General features: G+C 49.2%; 1 protein-coding gene across 2 annotated transcripts; it reads right to left on the minus strand.

Moving 5' to 3' along the window:
- Positions 1 to 662: 662 nt before the first annotated feature.
- On the minus strand, positions 663 to 17,921 carry CSPG5 (chondroitin sulfate proteoglycan 5). Of its 2 annotated transcripts, XM_047772917.1 has the most exons (5): positions 17,654 to 17,921; positions 15,866 to 16,976; positions 12,126 to 12,314; positions 9,993 to 10,068; positions 663 to 1,182 (listed from the first exon to the last, which is right to left on the minus strand). In XM_047772917.1, the coding sequence occupies exons 1-5, from the start codon at positions 17,748 to 17,750 to the stop codon at positions 1,021 to 1,023; spliced, it is 1,635 nt and encodes a 544-aa protein (XP_047628873.1). In that variant the 5' UTR covers positions 17,751 to 17,921; the 3' UTR covers positions 663 to 1,020. The 2 variants fall into 2 exon arrangements, with proteins under 2 accessions (XP_047628873.1, XP_047628882.1); XM_047772926.1 differs by lacking the exon at positions 9,993 to 10,068.
- Between the last annotated feature and the right edge of the window lie 2,750 nt (positions 17,922 to 20,671).

Consider the following 20,671-nt stretch of genomic DNA (forward strand, 5'->3'; position numbering starts at 1 on the left):
CTAATTATATACTCATAAGGCTATTCCTCAAGTACTCTGTTAGCTTCTCGAGGTTAGGGTTTACCTCATTCATCTAGAGTTCCTAGCATCTAGTATAGCACCTGGGTGAGTACATGCTGAATAACTATTTATGAATGAAGGAGAGTATTCTTAATAATAGGTACTACAGACTTAGGAACTGAATTGCCCTCCACCCCTCAATATTAGATGTTGAAGCTCTAATTCCCAGTGTGACAGTATTTGGAGACAGGATAATTAAGGTAAAATGAGGTCATTAGGATGGGATGATGAGGACTATTGGATTAGTCCTTTAATCCAATAGGACTAGCGTCCTTATAAAAAGAGGAAGAGACACCAGAGAGCTCACTCTCTCTTTCCATTTGCATACAGAAAAGGCCACGTGAGGACCACAGCAAGAAGGTGGCTGTTTGCAAGCCAGAAAGAGAGGCCTCCCCAGAAATCAACTCTGATGGCACCTTGATCTTGGACTTTGAGCCCCTGGAACTCTTAGAAAATAAATGTCTGTTGTTTAAGCCTCCTAGTCTGTGGTATTTCATTATGGCAGCCACAAGTATGTGTAAGTATGTATCTTCAATGAAGGCAAGAATTCAACTCAAACTGACAAGAACAGGTAGGAAGTAGACACAATGACATCAGGAAAATGGCTTTTTAAAAAGTTTTATTTCAAGAACTTTTTTTCTTTTTTACTGGTATTTCAAAAAAAGGTGGGTCAAAGTACAAAAAAAAAGTCAGTTGAATAACAGCATAGGTTTAGAAATCACAGCAGCAGAAGCAATATATGGACAGCACAGACAAAACAATCCAACGTATGCAATTCTGTTCAGGTTCTTGGCTTATTTTGTGTTTTTCCCTCCTGTACAAAATACACCAAAGCATGCCATGAGATCAGAAAAAGAAAGGAGTTTAACAAATGGTTACAAGAAATAGACTCTGTACAAGAGGAGATAATGCTTCTTCCCCCGCCCTCCCACCCCCCATTTCCTCTCTTCTTGCTCTGCTTTAGGTTAAGTTGTTCTGAAGACAGTTCACCTCCAAGTCGGCCTGGTCACCTTTGCCACCCTCTAGTTTGGGTGACATGGAGTTCTGGATGTTAAATGACTCCTCTTCTTTCAGGCAGGATTTGAGAGCTTCCTGGATTTTGTGGGGAGCACTAGAATCATCCTGGAAGAGAGAGAAAAAAAAAAAAAGTTTGAGGGAGGGATGGGAAGGAGATAGTAGGTAGAGGGATCAAGTAATGATCTCAGGCTTTTCCATCTGCTTAAAGAAGCAAGACTGCAAAAAAGGAAGAGAGCTCTGAGACTTGAATGAGCCCAAATGATGTATTAGCAGCTACTTTTTAGGAATATCATCCTCAAAAACACTGGCCAGATACAGATGAAAACTTGACAGGTGATCAGATTACAAATACCTCTAATGTAGGCCAATCTGAGGTTTTCTCTTTGGCAGAGATTGAGGAGAAATTGTCCCTTTTGACACTTGGCCGGTCCCTCTAAAACCTCACCTGTGGTTGAACTCTGCTCGGCTTGCCTGGCCCCTTTCCAAGGCCCTCCAACCTGTTGAGTTCTGCTCTCCCAAAAAAGTCTTGATCAGGAACATGACTTGTCATTGCATTCAGTGCGACACAAACAGGACTGTGGTCAGATGCAGAGCTGTTCCTGGCAAAGCTGGGCCCCTCTCCCCACAGCAAATACACGTTCTCTGACTGAAGGCCAGAGATGCATAAGCTTCTTCCTATCTCCAACAGGTATTGTGTCCTCCTGCCTACCCATATGTGCTGCCTGCCGCCCTATGACAAGGTCCTGAGCCTGAGTTGAATTTGCCTGTTAAAGGTTTTCAGGAAACCCACACAGCACACAGTCCTCCAAATCCACATTCAGAGACTCTTAAGACAATTTCTGCTGTCACACCACTCTTTTTTTTTTTTTTTTTTGCTATTCCTATAGCATACCGAAGTTCCTGGGACAGGGATCAAACTCATACTATAGCAGTGACAATGCCGACTCCTTGACTGAAGGGCCGCCAGGGAACTCCCCCCTCTTTTCCTTTAGGACTACCTGAGGGGATTTTACCCAGGGAAAATCAGTGGGCCTCGATTCTTTCTCTGGTGACCTAAATAGCTAATATAGGTGCCTGGAACTTTGCTGATCAAAGAGGTCATGTAGCCACCCAGGCAGTCTCATGGGTGGCAAGAAGGGTAATGTCCCTCTCTGACCAGATAGCTCAGACTTTTCTTGCTTGAACCATTTCCAAAACTCAAGGTACTCATCATGCTTAAGGAACAGGGCATTCTCCAAAAAACTGTGAGCTCTTGTCCATGCTGCGTGCTACTGAGTCTGACCCATAATGGCCCTAGGTCAGGAGTGTATCTGGTTGGAAATTAGAACAAAGCTCCAGGCCTACATTGGCTGTTATGGGTGTTCAAATGTTCTGTTCATATAGAAATCACTGCCAGGAGTTCCCTGGTGGTCTAGTGTTTAGGATTTGGTGCTTTCACCATGGTGGCCGGGGTTCAATTGCTGGTCCAAGAACTGAGATCCCCCATTAAGCTCCTGTAGCCCATGGCAAAAAAAAAAAAAAAAAAAAAAAAAGATCAGTCATGTGTCCCCTGCTCCAGCCTCATTTAGCACTTCTCCAGAAAACCAGCTCAAACAGAGAAATTTAAAAGACTTGAGGAAGAGTTCCCATCATGGCTCAGTGGTTAACAAATCCGACTAGGAACCATGAGGTTGCGGGTTCGATCCCTGGCCTTGCTCAGTGGGTTAAGGATCCGGCATGGCCGTGAGTTGTGGTGTAGGTCGCAGACGCAGCTCGGATCCCGTGTTGCTGTGGCTCTGGCGTAGGCCGGCGGCTGCGGCTCCGATTGGACCCCTAGCCTGGGAACCTCCATATGCCACGGGTGAGGCCCAAGAAATGGCAAAAAAACAGAAAAAATAAAATAAAAAAAATAAAACAAAATACCTGAGGAATGATTTACAGACAACAGCAAAACACATGTTCCCCACTTCCCATGAGACAAGCACAAGAGGAAATGCACTTCATCCAGTGCTGAGGCAGATTTCAGTCAAGGCAGCTGCACACTGCATCCTCAGGCACTCAATGTTTTCTATCACTGCTGGAAGAGGTTTAGAAAAAACTCTTCAATGGCATAAATGCCTATTTGCTGGGATGGAACAATATGTCTGATAAAGTAAGTGTATTATCTCTACACGCCCACACAGGTTTATGGAAGGGGAAGTTAGATGAGGCAGAACTGTACTGTTTGGAGGAAGACACGGGGTATGGAACCCTGAGTAGAAGGGACTCTGGAGCACAGCAAAACTTGAAACAAGGCCTATGCTCACCTCTCCTCTTACAAGGATGGAACTCACTTTCATGTTTTTCAAGATAACAGACCCCCACCCCCACCCCGCCCAGTGTCACACACTCCTTGGCAGCATACAAGGGCACAGAGATATTCTCAAAATGTGAAGAAAAGGGGATTTAGTGAGTCTTATAGACCTGGGTGTCAGAGCTGTGATGCCATGAAGGTGGAGACCCAAATTAAACCTGGCCTCTTGAGGGCTTGTGGGATTTGGATGGATGAGAAAGCTGCTTTCTGGAGTTCCCATCGTGGCACAGTGGTTAATGAATCTGACTAGGAACCATGAGGTTGTGGGTTCAGTCCCTGCCCTTGCTCAGTGAGTTAAGGATCTGGCATTGCCATGAGCTGTGGTGTAGGTTGCAGACGCGGCTCGGATCCTGAGTTGCTGTGGCTCTGGCGTAGGCCGGTGGCTGCAGCTCCGATTGGACCCCTAGCCTGGGAACCTCCATATGCCGCAGGAGCGGCCCAATGAAATAGCAAAAAGACAAAAAAAAAAAAAAAAAGACTTTCTGGACCAACAGGCCAGAGAAGTAGATCCTAAAAATAAGGAACACAGGTATCCTAGCAACACTATTAGACAAGTTAAGCACCTCCATCAGGTAGAACATGTGAGGGCTGTCTGGACCAAGATGGAACTATTCTAGCCCAAGTATTTCCTCTAGAACTCCATCCTGTGCAGCCTAGGGTTGCTGAATCCCTCAGCAGAGGGCCCATCTACCTTTTCTTTTATTTTCTGCTTTTCAGGGCCACACCCACAGCATATGGAGGTTCCCAGGCTAGGGGTGGAATCAGAGCTATAGCTGCCAGCCAAAGCCACAGCCACAGCAACGTGGGATCCGAGCCGCATCTGCGACCTACACCACAGCTCATGAAATGCCGGATCCTTAATCCACTGAGGGAAGCCAGGGATCGAACCCATAACCTCATGGTTACTAGTTGGATTTGTTTCCACTGCGCCACGATGGGAACTCCAGGCCCATCTACCTTTGAACTGGTGGAACTAGACCTCCCTCCGGCCTAAGTCCTGGGAACTTTTCCTGGCATTGTGCCCCAGTCATGTGGACATCATTCAGCTGGGGCTTCAGGCTTGGACTCCTACTTGTCCAGACACAAAAATCACTGTCAGAAGCAGGCAGGCAGTCAGTGCTTTACCACATCCACGCAAGAAAGTGAGACTGGGAAGTAAGAAAGATTTAAATGGGGTGGGATTGGGGTGGGAGTAGGAAGCACTAAGGGACATCCTGGAAGATTCATCAAATCTCAGGGGGACCAAGTTACAGCCACAACACTGCCCTGACAGCACAGATGAGGGCGGCTCTCAGTGACTGGGCAGTCTGCCTGTGGAGTTCAGGTGGGTTCACTCACACTGCATGGCTAGAGAGTGTGTGCCCAGCTTCTTACACACTCACCCTTCCTCCCAGAAAATCTCACAGCAGGGGCTGAGGAGCTGTGGGCTTTTTTATTCCTTCCTGAAGTTCCTCTCTGAGGCTAGCTGCTGCTGCTGCTCAGCTACACGAGACCCATACACTCTCAGCCACCTGCTCAGCAGTCACAAGCTTTGGCAAGTCCAGGGACGTGGGCAAAGAGCAGCCCAAGGCCATGCATGCAGCAGGGAAAAGACAAGCTCCCTGACTCAGACACCAGCCATGGACCTTTTCCCAACCAGGTTCAAAGCAGCAGGATGCTTTTGGTTTGAAATCTTTTCGGAGTGTCACTTGTAGAGATGATTGGAACTGGGTAGGAAAATGACCCACCCAATCTCCTTTACTTCTGTAAAAGAAAAAAACCCTCTACTAAGACAAATAAAACTCTCCAAAATTTTAGGAGACACTGAAACCAGTGAGGAAATCCGAGGGGTGAAAGGAGAGGGATGGGGAGACTCAATGAGTAGGCATGACTCAGAGTCCTCATTTCAGCTCCCAATTGGCTGAGAGGTTTTCTCACTTCAGCCTGCTGCTAGCATCACTCGTAAGCAATCATTGCAGTGGCCAAAGCGATGGATAGGGCTCCTCTTCATAATAGAGTGGCAACAGTCTTAACGTCCACACCCACAAGATCTTAACTGTTACCAACCCTGACTTTTGGGTTTGGTGGAAGGAAATATATAGGAAGTTTGTAGAGAATCTACCTGCTGGACAAAAGCGTCACTCCCTCACATGCTTGGCACTTTGGCAGAGAAGACAGGAGGTCCCCTGGGGCACAAGGTGAGAGAACGATGCCAGGTGGAAATGGCCCTCAAGATCCAAGAGGAGCCAGAGAGTACCGCTTTGCTGCGGGATGCCCGGGGTCTGCCCAGACAACCCCGTGGCCCTTCTCAGGCAGAGTTCACCATGGCTCACCACTCTGCTCCACTCCATTTTTGTTTTGCCATATTCTGAATTCAAGGTCAGTGGCAACTCTTGTGGACAAATGCCTTGCTTTCACAAAGTTGAGTTGGCCAAGAGCTGGGAATCTTTGTACTGGATCATGCAACCAAGACCTCTAAGAGGAGCTATCTCCTTCTCTTCCATCTTTGTGAAGAGGAAAGGTGGGCACACCAGGGGTGCCAGAAAGGCATGAGTCAGAAATTTTGCCAAGGACCCTTGTACTCCGTGGAAAATAAACACCCTGATTGCAGGCCCCACATGTACAAAATCGCAGATCAGACAGTGGAACTGAAAGATCCTGTGCAGGCTACCATTCACTCACTAGTAGTTCATCAATGATGACTAAATGCATATCACTGCAAGGGGCTGGGTAAGGGAGAGATGAGGTGTCCCAAGAGAAGGCCCATCTTATATCCTTGGGGGTTGATTAATATGGTCATCAATCTCAAAAGTTACAGGACATCTTGTTCCCTTGGTTATTACGCCCATCTTGAACTAATTAATATCTTGGTGCACATCACGTAAAATACTGTTTTTTCTCTATTCTTTATATCAAAGACTTTAAAAAATTATCCTAAATTAGCCTCTTTCCCTTTTTATTTAAATTGACCCCTTTGGAGTTCCCGTCGTGGCGCAGTGGTTAACGAATCCGACTAGGAACCATGAGGTTGCGGGTTCGGTCCCTGCCCTTGCTCAGTGGGTTAACGATCCGGCGTTGCCGTGAGCTGTGGTGTAGGTTGCAGCCTCAGCTCGGATCCTGAGTTGCTGTGGCTCTGGCGTAGGCCAGTGGCTACAGCTCCGATTCGACCCCTAGCCTGGGAACCTCCATATGCCGCGGGAGCGGCCCAAGAAATAGCAACAAAACAACAACAACAACAACAACAGCAAAAGACCAAAAAAATAAATAAATAAATAAATTGACCCCTTTGCTCCTCCTCTACCAGGCCAAGTTTTCTTTTCTGCGGTTTGGTGAACAAGGTCTCATGTACTATTATTCTCTTTCTCCTTCCACGGCTACAATTTCCTCACCTATAAAAAGAAGACAGTGGTCTAAATCTGTGCCGTCCAACATGAAAGCAACAGCCACATTCTGAGGCTCTGAAGCCAGAGGTAGCTGGAGGCTGCTTGAATGAACAGTGCAGATACTCAATATTTCTGTCTCACAGAAAGTTCCACTGGACAGCACTGGCCTAGACTGTTAAGGCCCCTGTGAGCTCTCATAGTCTATGGTCCATTCTTTCAAAGAACTTCTTCAAAATTTCCTCTTAAAGTCCACTGTTTCCTTTGGAAAAGTCTTAGTTTTACTCCCTCCATTTACCTAGAGGTATGGACCCTGTGTCATGTACATAATTCTTGGGTTTGGATATGATACAATTTGGGAGTTGGATGGTTTTTGCTTTATTTCTGAAATTCTCTCTGATAGCACCCAGTATTTGAGCTGGTTAGTCTGGTCCAGACAACATAGTAAGCCAGGGGCTTTAGAAAATGGTCTAAAGAATATAAAATGGGGAGTTCCTGTCGTGGTGCAGTGGTTAACGAATCTGACTAGGAACCACAAGGTTGCAAGTTTGATCCTTGCCCTTGCTCAGTGGGTTAATGATCTGGCGTTGCTGTGAGCTGTGGTGTAGGCTGGCGGCTACAGCTCTGATTCGACCCCTAGCCTGGGAACCTCCATATGCCGTGGGAGTGGCCCAAGAAATGGCAAAAAGACAAAAAAAAAAAAAAGAATATAAAATGGTTTAAAGAATATAAAATGGGCAAGTGGTGCTGGGAAAACTGGACAGCAGCATGTAAATCAATGAAACTGGAACACACCCTCATACCACGTAAAAAAATAAACTCAAAATGGCTTAAAGACTTAAACATAAGACAACCCACCATAAAACTCCTGGAAGACAATACAGGCAAAACATTCTCTGATACCAACCATACAAATGTTTTCTTAGGTCAGTCTCCCAAGACAGTAAAAAAAAAAAACAAAACAAAAATAAACTAATGGGACCTAATCAAACTGACAAGCTTTTGTACAGCAAAAGGAAACATAAAAAAAAAAAGAAAAAAAAGACAACCTACGGAATGGGAGAAAATAGTCGCAAACAATGCAATGACAAGGACTTAATCTCCAAAATATACAAACAACTCTGACAACTCAAAAGCAAAAAACCAAACAACCCAAATGAAAAATGGGCAGAAGAACTGAATAGACATTTCTCCAACGAAGACATATGGATGGCCAACAGGCACATGAAAAAATGCTCAAAGTCACTAATTATTAAAGAAATACAAATCAAAAGTACAGTGAGGTACCACTTCACACTGGTCAGAATGGCTATCATTAATAACAAACACTAGAGAGGGTATAGAGAAAAGGGAACCTTCCTGCACACTGTTGGTGGGAATGTAAATTGGTACAACAACTATGGAAAACAGTATGGAGGCACCTCAGAAAACTAAATATAGAACTACCATATGATCCAGCACTCCCACTCCTGGACATATATCCAGACAAAACTTTCATTGAAAAAGATACATGGGAGTTCCCGTTGTGGCTCAGTGGTTAATGAATCCGACTAGGAACATGAGGTTGTGGGTTTGATCCCTGGCCTTGCTCAGTGGGTTAAGGATCCGGCATTGCCCTGAGCTGTGGTGTAGGCCGGCGGCTACAGCTCCAATTAGACTCCTAGCCTGGGAACGTCCATATGCCATGGGAGCGGCCCTAGAAAAGGCAAAAAGACAAAAAAAAAAAGAAAAAGATACATGCACCCCTATGTTCACTGCAGCACTATTCACAATAACCAAGACATGAAAACAAACTAAATATCCATTGAGAGATGAATGTATTAAGAAGATGTGGTATGTAATGGAATACTATTCAGCCATAAAGAAGAACAAAATAATGCCATTTGCAGCAACATGGATGGAACTAGAGACTCTCATACTAAGTGAAGGAAGTCAGAAAGAGAAAGACAAATACCATATGATATCACTTATATCTGGAACCTAATATATGGCACAAATGAACCTATCTACACAACAGAAACAAACTCATGGACATGGAGAACAGACTTGAGGTTCTCCCCAAGGGGAAGAGGGAGGGAGTGGGACAGAATGGCACTTTGGGGTTAGTAGATGCAAACAATAGTTTGGAGTGGATAGGCAATGAGATCTTGCTGTGTAGTACAGGGAACTGTATCCAGTCACTTTTGATGGAACATGATGGAGGATAACATGAGAAAAAGAATGTATATATATATGTGTAACTAGGTCATTTTTGTTGTAGGGAAGAAAGTGACAGAACACTGCAAATCAACTATAATTTAAAAAAAAAGTAGGGGAGTTCCCATCATGGCTCAGTGGTTAACTAATCCGACTAGGAACCATGAGGTTGCGGGTTCGATCCCTGCCCTTGCTAGGTGGGTTAAGGATCCGGTGTTGCCATGAGCTGTGGTGTAGGTGGCAGACTTGGCTCGGATCCTGCGTTGCTGTGGCTCTGGCGTAGGCCGGTGGCTACAGCTCCGATTCAACCCATAGCCTGGGAACCTCCATATGCCACGGGAGCAGCCCAAGAAATGGCAAAAAGACAAAAAATAAAATAAAATAAAATAAAAAAAGAAAATGGCTTAGTCTTTTACTGGATTTTAATTGATATTTATGAGCCCATCTTCCTAAGAATAGATTTACCCCTAAACTTAAGGTTCCACCAGTGTTTTGAGCCACCTTGGCCCTAACCAGTGTATATAAACCTGCTCATTTCAAGGGTCCTCAAACAGTGTCAAAGATACTGTTTTTCCAGCCATCCCAGGAGTTTTTCCTCTCAACCGAAAGAACTACCATTTGCTCCAATCACCAGCAGATTTGCTAGCAATGAAAGCAGAGCCTTTCTCCTTGATATAGAAAATAGACAAAAAATCAGACTTCTAAAGCCTACATGAAGCTAAAAATCATGCATCAATCTATAAACAGATCTTCTGTACTTTGTATAACTTTGCCTGTCAAGGAAGTGATACACCATCATGCTTTTATTCCCATTTTCACCACCCAAACCGGTCGCCCTATCCGGATCCTTAGAGCTCTGAGGAGTGGCTCCACACTCTGAAGCAGGACAAGAGACATGGGCAGGGGCTGAAGCATGCATAAGGGCAGATGTGAAGAACACAAGTTACCTGACAGAGAACATTATCATAGTGAGCCAAGGCACAGGCATGGGGAGAGGAGGTACAGGGAGTGTTGCAAAGTTTCCTTACGTTTGGGTGAGAGCCCTCGGCAATGGTGGAGAGGGAGAAGTTATCGTTGTGGAGCTCAGATGGGGTCCGGAATTTGCTGGTTAGGACAGAAGAGAGAAGGGAAAATATAAGTGAAACGATCATGGGGAAATCTGATAGAAGCTTCATAGGTCAAGTACTGTATTTCATCTAATGCCACAGACTGTAATAAGATGTGCCACTATTTGATGTACCACTGAGAAAAAAAATGAAAGTTTTTATTATATGCTTTAAGTAGCTCATTTAGACTTTAGATGAAGAACTGACAATGATACGAACAGATATGACCATGTTGTTGCATGCCAGATAATTACAACTACATCATGACCGCCATCTGGCCAACAGGGATTACAAGATGCCAGTGACTGTAAGACACAATTCAATTTCAGAAATGTTACTATACAAAAAAAAAAAAAAATGTGAATCTTAGAATCAATAAACTTCATCAGTATCTGTAGTGCACTGGGTACACATAGCATTTTCAGAGCAGTAACCTGGCTTGGGAAAGAAAGAAGGTATGCAGAGGGAAACAGGGGAGGCAGCCTTTGAGCTAAAGTGTTGCAGGAGCCATGCTTTGTGCAAAACACATAACCAGTTACAGGAGGAAGGCCTAGGAGGAGGCCTTGTCCTGGCCTCAGCTCTAACTTCTCCACTCCCTGGGTAGCTGCTCCTGGCCTCCCCATTATCATCAGCAGTTGCCCTGATAGGTGGTCCCCTCCCCCCCGACCCCATGGACACTGGGTTTGGCGTGAGGAGCCAGGGCCTTGGCTTGTAATCACATGCACAGAAACAGCCCTGCCTCAGCGCACAGGCACAATGGAGAGGCCCTGGCAGCCCCACGACGGTTAGCTGAAAGGCTGCAGAGAGCTGCCGCCATCTGCACATCACACAGTTTACCCAGCAAAGGAGCAACAGATGGTGTTTTGTCCTTTTCCCAGGACCCAAGGCAAGTCCTTCAGTCACATTCTCTGGAGGGAGTCTCTGGGAGAGGGCGGGGATTAATGGGACAACAGGTTGAAGGAGGGGGAGGGTGCAGTTTTGCATAAATTGTCTCTTGGTCCCCAAGGAAGCTAACTCTAGTCTCCTCCTTTTGTGAATTGCGTGACACTTCTGAAGGTCCTTTACTTTGCTTAGCAATAAGAGGGAGTCTCTTATAGTGTGCAGGATCACATCTGAGTGTTGTTCAAGGCCAAGACTTAAAGGGTAAATGCATACTGACTCTCACGTGTACACAGGAGTCACTCCTCTGCTGAGAAAAGGGCTAAAATGAGACTCTATCCTGATATGGCCCTTACAGTCAATAGCAGAGGAAATGAGGCCCAGGCCCCGCCACCCCCACATTCAACTCAGAAGAGGCAAAGAGGACATCCTTGAGTCCCTTGCATTTCTGTCTAGATCAAGTGTTGACAAGTTCTTCTGTTTGTTTGTTTGTTTTGCTTTTTAGGGCCACACTTGTGGCATATGGAAGTTCCTAAGCTAGGGGTCGAATTGAAGCTATAGCTGCCAGCCTACGCCATAGCCACAGCAATGCCAAATCTGAGCCTCATTTGCGATCTACATCACAGTTCATGACAACACTAGATCCTTAACCCACTGAGCAAGGCCAGGGACTGAATCTGTGTCCTCATGGATACTAGTTGGGTTTGTTACCACTAAGCCACAATGGGAACTCCAAGGATTGACAAGTTTGAAAAGCAATGCACTGCAGGGCTAAACCCTTTCAATGAGGAAGAACTGGCACTGAGTGACAGCAGATCTAAGGGAGCTGGAGTCACTCCACGATGATCTGTGAGTGAAATCCTCACATTGGCCACTGGCTGTCAAAGACCTGGGAAGCAGGTACAGTTAGGTGGGGGTGGGGACTGAGTACAGTAACTTAGCAGAGTTTGGAGTTGCCCTACTCTAAGCACCCTCCATTCCTGGGCTGGGGATGGTGTTGGACAGCCCACAGGGGCTTAGTCTCTGCTGAAATTCCAGCACATTCTGGGTAGGAATGGATCATTGTGGGTGATCTTTGGTATGAAAAACCCACCCTGGGATGGTGAGCAGGCCCCGGAATCCCTCACATCCCCCTCCCCAGATTAGACGGGGTGGGGCTGGCTGCCACAGACTCACTTGGTCCTCCGCAGCTTGGTGTTCTCCGTCTTGAGCAGATAGAGCTTCTTGGCGAAGAACACCGTCATCATGAAGAGCAGGAGCAGCACGAGGGCGGCCGAGCCGACAGCCACGCACATCACCTGGAAGTCAGTGATGATGGACTCGCAGCGCATCCCCTTGTGCCAGATGTAGTCCTGTGTGTTGCACCTACAGCGGCAACAGGGTGGGACTGAGGTGACGGGTAGGCAGCTGTGGCCACAGGGAGGTTCTGCCTCCTGACCCCAGGACTTCCCGCAACAGTCTGTTCCTATGAGGAACTGTGGTACCCCCATCTGTGCAGACCTTATGGTCGCTATTCTTGCCTCGTCTGTATAACCACCTCCTCTTTACTATGAAGTGGGCCGGCCAGCTCTGAGGTCCATGACACAAATGAGGTAACCAGGGTGCTGAGAAACTAAGCCAGCTGGTCATCCACACAACTGTGAAGTAACCAAGGAGGGAGGAGAATCCCGGACTTCCCCTTCAGTGAGAACAATCATAGTAATCTCTCAGACCCTTCCTCCCAACCCCCGACCCTGGACTCTGGTGAAAAATAAAAGAAAAACAAGGCCAAAAGGAGCTATTGCTACAAAGTAGTAGGATCTGCCCTACACGTGAAAAGCTATCTTACTGCTCTGCAGTCCCATCTAGTTCACGTGGTACACTGAAAAAGAAAGCAGCGACAGACAAGGACAAGCACAAAGACAGATGTATATTCTCCTATCTCTGCAGCCCCCAAAGTGCTGCCCCTAAAGCTTCCTGTCCTATTACCATGAGAACTGTCATGAAAGCATAGTGAGAATCAACCCTCTGGGTGGGTTTCTGTCCTTTTGTTGAGTGACTTTCTCCTGCCCTTGGGGACATTCCCAGGCTCCAACTCTTCCAATGACATTGCTGTTTCCATGGGAACCGGGCTGCTTCAAAGAGGAAGGATGTGGAAGGATACAGAGGCAGGCAAAGGAGGGAGGACATGAACCTCAGGGTGAATGACAGACAAGAGAAAGGGGTCTAGAAACAGGGAAATGATGCATGGGAGAATTACTACACCACACCTAGAACAGGGCAGGGAGATGTGGCTAGCAGGGAATTTTCTCTTTTCCAATTGCCCCTCTGCAGTCATGGGAGGCAATCTTTTGGAGGATGGTAGGGAAAGAAGACCCCTCTAACCAACCACTCTAGAGAAGTTCTGTTATAGCTCTGCTCATTTCCTTGCAGTGGTAGGGGTGACAGAGACAAAGGCATGCTGCAGTCTGCAACCAAGGGCTCAGCAGCCTCCTGTGAGTGGAATGCAAAACAGTTTCCAAGCCAGGGCCAGCCCTGGGTGTACCCGCCAAGGAGGAATCTCCGCTAGTGAAGCCCAGTGTGATCCTGGGATGGAAGCTGTACCAGGGGAGCTGGAATGGGCTTGTGGAGAAGCCTTCCTGAGGCAGGCCCCACTGGAGGATCCATGGGCAGCATAGCAATGCTCTTAGTGAGGACACATTTACTCTTTCACTTGGGAATCCCCTGAGGGCTCCAGGACGTTCTGGGAACTGGTTTAGCTCTCCAGAGGCAGCAAGGGCTCTAAATCTCACACTCCGATGGGCAGACTACTTTGAAGGTGAAAACTCAGGCCTCCACCAGGATGAAAGATAATGATTTTGCACAGAGATTCCATAGCTCTCAAGCTAAAATCTTAACTGTTGTTCCCCTTCAACTAGAATCTGAGGAGCAAAATCACAGGGTTTCCCCATATTTCTGGTATCTTTTAACCAAGCAGCAAGGTCTTCTCATTGTAATTTCTTTCTTTCCTTTTTTTTTTTTTTTGGCTTTTTAGGGCCCACACCTGCGGCATATGGAGGTTCCCAGGCTAGGGGGTCAAATCAGAGCTATAGCTGCTGGCCTACACCACAGCTCATGGCAACGCCAGATTCTTAACCCACTGAGCAAGGCCAGGGATCAAACCTGTGTCCTCATGGATGCTAGTCAGATTTGTTTCTGCTGAGCCACAGCAGGAACTCTGTCTTTCTTTCTTTTTTTATTTTTCGCTTATTAGGGCTGCACCCACGGCATATGGAAGTTCCTAGGCTAGAGGGTGAACTGGAGCCACAGCTGCCGGCCTACGTCAACAGCCACAGCAAAGCAGGATCCAAGCCATGTCTGTGACCTACACCACAGTTCATGGCATCGCCAGATTCCCAACACACTGAGCGAGGCCAGGGATCAAATCCACATCCTCATGGATACTAGTCGGATTCATTTCTGCTATGCCACAACGGGAACTCCATCATAAATTCTTGATTACAGTTCTTCTTTTTGGCAATGGGTGGACAACTCCAATCAGAACTGTGTGGACACACAGACACATCCTGTAAGAGTGACTCTAGGAGTTCCTGCTGTGGTGCAACAGGATCAGCGGTGCCTCTGGAGCGCCAGAATGTGAATTTGACCCCTGGGCCAGGGCAGTGGATTAAGGGATCCAGAGTTGCTGCAGCTGTGGCATGGGTGGCAGCTGTGGCTGGTATCTGATCCCTGGCCTATGATACATGTGCCGCGGGGTAGCCAAAAAAAAAAAAAAAAGAAAAAGAAAAAGAGTCATGGTCTTTTACATGGTCTAATCTCATGGTCATTTACAGGAAATAACTTTACAGTAAGGAACTGAAACCCAAACTTTAATGCCAAAGGCACAGCATTCACACTCTGTGTGTTATTCTTCTATCAGATCATTAAGATTTACCAAATTTGAATACTTCACATACCTCCACCCCCCCCCCCAAAAAAAAAAAACCATGAAAAAGAAACTCAGGGAATGACACTTTAAAAAGACACCCAAATTACAGAAATGCTCCTTCTAGGACTAATGGAAACAAGTCCCAGAGGAATCTGAGAGCTCCACACCACTTCTAGGACCTGTAAAGGATGGGAGAAAAGCAAACCACCTACATCACCTTCACCTCTGACTTCTTGCTGAATAAGCCAGTGAGCTCTCCAGCAGGTTAAGTACCTCACCATGAGGGCAGGTAATTACTGATGAGGCATGAGATGGTGGCTGCAGACAATGTCCTTATTCTTACAGGAAACTCTCTGGGTTTTTGAAACATGCTGGGCTTGGTATCCCCAGGAAGACAACAATCAGTTTTAGGGGAAAAAGCTACTACCCAAAGTTGAGAAAACCTACCACGTCTGCTATGCCATGAAAACACTCTGCTTGACTTGACCTGTTTGAGTGGCTGCTCTCTGGGTCTGCTCCCAATGTGAAGGGCCTCACTCTGACTTCATGTGACAGTCTGCACATGTGCCCCACAGGGACACAGGACCCTCCTCCTGCCACACACATGGCACAGAGGGAGTGGTCAGTAGTTATCTTTCCTCGCAGTATGTTTAAGGGCCTACTCCTTCTGCTAGTATAGCCAGAATTTGCCAAGAACTCATTCCCAACCCAGCAAAGATCTCTTCCAAACTCCTTAGTGGGCTCCCTTCATCTTCCCTTTACAGTTCACTGGTTTGGTAAACTTAGTCCTTACAACACTTAGAGGAAATACATAATCTTATTTCTGAGGTGACAGGAAGTACATTTAAGACGTAATTCTATAGATTTACTGTGACCACCTCTTGACCTGGGACTCCTGTGAACTAATAACCTCTGGGAAGCTGTGTCTGTCACATCCTCTTTTCTACCTCCCGTGCACTTTTCAGGAGTTCTCTGACAAGCCCTTGGACATCTGCCACTATGCCCTTACCTGCAGAAAGCCCCTATGTTCTCCACCAGGTAGCACTGGCCGCCATTGTGACAGTAACTTGGAAAGAGGTCACACACTGACCGGCAGGAACCGTTATGTCGCACAAAGCCATTGCGGCACTCAGTGCCATTCTCGCTTGGGGTCAGATCCCTGCCTGGCTCTCCTGGGCGGGGCCTGAGGGCAATACTGCTGCCAGGGACTATCCCCAGAGTATGCTGTGGAGGGACAGCATGCCACCGACTGGTGGGCTGGCCTGTCCCAGGCCCCAGACCAGGCTTCCCTGTGGGCATGAGAAGGTCATTTTCATCTTCCAGGTCTCCACCTCCTGCTGCATCCTTGTCATCCTCCTCTTCTTCCTCCTCTTCATCCAAGTCATCATAGAAGGATGTGGTAGGGTAGAAATCAGATTCATCAAAGGGAGTGAAGTCATCGTATAAGTCAAGAAGGCTCCAGGAAGGGGTCTCTCCTCCAGGATCAGGGTGGTGCTCTGAGGCACCTGGCGACCCAGGGAAACTACCCAGGTCTGCACCACGGCCCTCACCATCCAATCCTTCAAAGTAGTCGATGTCAATTATGTCTGACGCTGGGTGGGGCTCCAGTGTGCCCTGAAAGGGGTACGTGGGCTCTGGCCCATGAGGGTCAGGGGTGCTGCCTCCCAGGTTCAGCCAAACCTCCAAGGGGCTCTCCTTGGGTACCTCAGGGCCTAGGTTCAGCTTGTCGCCAGGGGTGGAGGAGGGTGGTTCGCTGGCCTCTGTCGCCTCAGGGGTGGCGGTGGATGGCAACTGCCCAAGAGCCTCATCAGGAGTCGGGAGCGTGGCTGGAAGTGCCTGGGTGTCTCCACTGCCTGCCTCTGCAGTCACTCCACTCAAGCCTGGGGTGTCAGTCTCCAGCCAGGCTGTTCCTGTCACGGCCGCCGACGCCTCCAGCGCCTCCTCTGGCCCAATTCGGGGGCTCACCACGGCGTGCTCGCCATGGGGCGCAGTCCGCGAGGTCTCATCTTCTCCAGCTGCTGGTGGGCCTTCTTTCTCCCCGGTGTAGTTAGCACGCGGCTCCCACGTCAGAACGCTCTTCACCTGCTCCTCTGCCTCGACGACGCTGCGGGCCTCGCGCACTGTGGGAGGGAGGGACGGGCGGGGCGTCAGGGCAGCACTCGTGGTAGGGCCCTGGGCCGCGTCCCGCCCCTACAGCCGCCGCTGCTCTCTCAGACCTCCATCAACCCTAAGCCTCAGAATCAAGCTTTCCCAGGGCCACGCCCCATATTTAAGCCACGCCCCCCAGCCCGTTCCAGAGGCCAGGGAACTTACCCGGCCAACCGTTTCCCCGCTCAGGCCCCGCCCCCGACACCACCCACAATTTAACGAGGGGGTCCCCAACTCCAACCCCAGGCGTTAGTCTTACCTTCCAAGCTCCATTCCGCCTTCAGGCTCCGCCCATAAGTCTCACCCTTAGGGCCCCGCCCCACCCAATCCCCGCCCCGAACTCGCACCCTCCAGCTCCACATCACCTCCAGGTCCCGCCCCGAAGTCTCACCCTCGCGCCCCGCCTACCAGGCCCCCTCCCCAGCCAACAGCTCGGTCTGCACACCCAGGTCGAGGTCGGCCCCAGTACTCAGTCTCCCCAAATACCCCATCTCTTCGGGCCCTCCTTCCCCCGCTCGCGCTGCAGGCAAGGCGCTGCCCCGCCCCCTTGCCACAGCTCACGGACTCCGCCTGTACCCGAAGCTAGTGGGACCCTGGCCTAGGGTGGGGCGCGAGAGCCGCTGGGGTCCCAGTCGCTGTCGGTACCTACCTGGCACCGCCCCCGAGGCGAGAACCAGCGTCGCCCCCAAAAGCAGCAGCAGCGGCGGCGGCCCCCGGCCCGGGCCCCCGCCCTCGGCTTGGCCCATGGCGCGGCGCCCCGACCGCTGACAGCGGTCTGCCTGTCTGGCTGCGCCCTCGGCTTGCCGGCCGCCGCGCCTCCCACCCGTGCTGCGGCCGTCTCAGCCCCCGATGGACAGCGCAAGAAGCCGCATGCCGCCGCCGCCGCCGTCCGCCGCTGTCCCCGGCGCGCCGCGCCTCCCCGCCTCCCGCGCCGCCGCTGCCGCGCTCAGCGCCGCCCCCACCCCGCCCGCCGCGCCCGCCCCGCCGCACGTAGCTCTGACGCCGGCCCTGCTCAGTCCGCCTGCCCAGGGGGACAGACAGACCCCCGGCTCTGGACGCGGAGACAAATGGACGTGGAGTAGAGCGGGGGAAGGCGCACAGAGCCGCGCACGGCGTTAGCCGACAGGTGCACTGGCTGGAGACCTGCGGGGCGGGGCCGCGGTCCCGCCCCTCCCGGTAGAGGGCTGGCAAGGCCCCCCACCCGCGAGGAACCCACCCGCCTCGAGGCGAGCATAGAGGCGGGGGCCCAGACACCCGCAGGCTCTAGGCGGGGCTCAGAAGGGCCGCAGGGGGCGGAAGCCCGAGCCCGCACTGTGGCAGTGAGCCGAACCAGGGGCGCACGAAGCCTCTATGATTTCTATGTCAACCCGATGTTGGGGCGGAGGAAGGTCTCTAGGAGGTCTCCGAGTCCTCATGAAGGCGGGGCGGGCTCTGCCAGCGCCAGGCAAGGGGGCGAAGTGGACCTCCCAGACTCTAATCGGATCAAACCTAATCCGTCTGCAGCCAAAGCCCCAGACCTCGAACAGGCAGGCCGGCAGGAACGCATCCTGGGGGCAGGGGTCAAGACCTTGCTTGAACCGCGGCTACCCTGCCTTCCTTCTCTCCTTCTCGAGGTAGCCTGAGGAGCGGCGGCCTTTAATCCCAGTTCCTTTCTCTCTCCTCTGGATACATTGCCCCCCACCCCCATGTATCCCGGGTCACCAAATCTCAAGTTGCTGGGTAATCCCAAGCGGCCTACTTTGCAGCGTAGGGACTTGGGGACATCAGACTAGGCGTTAAAGTCTGTGGGCCCTGCTCAAATCTCACTGTGTGGTCTGAAACTACTCATCCCTCGCTACCTACCCACCTAACTGACCCTCTGCCTCTTGATCTATTAACCCAAATGATGATATTCAAGGTCACTGCCTGAGATGTGGCAAGTATGATACTTGAGAGACGCTGCCATTTCTGTCACTCGGGAGCCACATATGTGACCAAGATCGATATTCTATCTCCTAATCTCTCTAGTACATGTCTCTGGATTGGGTTGTTTAGGTTCTAAGTCAGTTTCTCTCACTAGAACTAGACGTTTGCTCGTCCTGGCCATTCTCTCCCCTCCAGGACTGCCTGAGAAACTCCTTAACCCAGGGAAACTCCCTCCTTTCCCTGAAGCCTCCTCAGCATGACCCAAGTAGTTAGACACTTATGCCCTGATCTCATTGTCTGTCTATAGTAATCTCCCACTGGCCTGCAAGACTCCTGAGTTTGCAGCACCAGGCACTGAGGGAGGCTCCCCAAAGTGGGAAGGAGGCAACCATCTCACTCCCACCTTGGAACCATGGGTCTGGAGCTTCCTGCAAAGGGATTGACTTGCTGAAGCTCTTCCCATGGCTTGACATTGCCTCTAGGGATAGTAAATACCAGTTAGAAATACAACCTTCTGAGAGCAGAGGATCAGGCAGGGCTTTGCACTTGCTTGTTGCAATAGAGGCACTAATATACCCTCCCACACCATCTCTGGTTTCCTGTAGTTTTTTTCTGCATCTCATTTTTTTGCCTTGTATCAAAGTCTCTGCCCTGCTCTGCTTCTCTGTTTCCTTGACTCTTGGGTAGTGGTTGTCAAGAGTGGAGGCTCTTGGTGGACATGCATACCTCCTCCTTCCTGAGGCTGGTCTGTGTAGGAAGGTGGCCTCACAGATGGGTCCTGATACCTGAAGCATTACAACCACTCCTGTTTTTCACAAAAAAATGGTCTGGATGGGGGTCCTCTTCCCATCCCTCTGCTAAACTTACACCTATTCCAGTTTGTTTCTCATTTTGATATATTTTATTAAATATTTATATCTATTTTATCACTTTTTGCTTTTTAGGGCCGCACTGGCGGCATATGGAGGTTCCCAGGCTAGGGGTCGAATTGGAGCTAAAGCTGCCGGCCTATGCCATAGCAATGTCAGATCCTTAACCCACTGAGTGAGGCCGGGGATCAAACCCACAACCTCATGGTTCCTATCGGATTCGTTTGTTGAGCCACAACAGGAACTCCTAAATACATCACCTTAAATTCAATTTCTGAATTAAGTAAAACAAGCATAGGTATAAAATATGAAGTATCACCTTCCTCAATGACCTTTTCTCCTTCCCTGGGGACAGATTCTATTACCACTTTCTTCATTTGGGGATTTTAAATCAACTGTTGCCATTGAGTTTCATCTGCTACTTCCTGGCAGCTCTCACCAGAAGTTTCAGAACTGAGCACAGCACACCTGGTTAGGCAATACCTCCACAAGCAGAAGCTCATTGAGGCAGTGGAGTGTGACTGCAGGAGTCAGATTCAGCATTAGATTTGTGTGACCTTGGGGGAGTCAGTATCCTGTGTCATATATGTGTAAATGGTAACCACAGAGTGTTAAATGAATGTGTTATTTTTTTCCTGGGTACTAGGGCTGGGTAGGCTCAAGAAGAGGAGACAGAGGATATAGGAACTGGAGAAAGAAAAGGACATTGACCTCTACCTGGAGCTTATGCTTATGTCCCTACATTCAAATCTCGTGCATGTGGGCACCAGTGATGCTTTGACGCAATGGCTTCTGCATGCCTCTGAAGTTCCCACTGGGTTTGGCAGTACCAAGGAAGGCATCAGGCCCACTGCATGGCTGCAGCCTGCCACCATTTGCATAGAAAGCCCCTG

Source organism: Phacochoerus africanus, chromosome 1, assembly GCF_016906955.1.
Source record: "Phacochoerus africanus isolate WHEZ1 chromosome 1, ROS_Pafr_v1, whole genome shotgun sequence".
Lineage (NCBI taxonomy): Eukaryota > Metazoa > Chordata > Mammalia > Artiodactyla > Suidae > Phacochoerus > Phacochoerus africanus.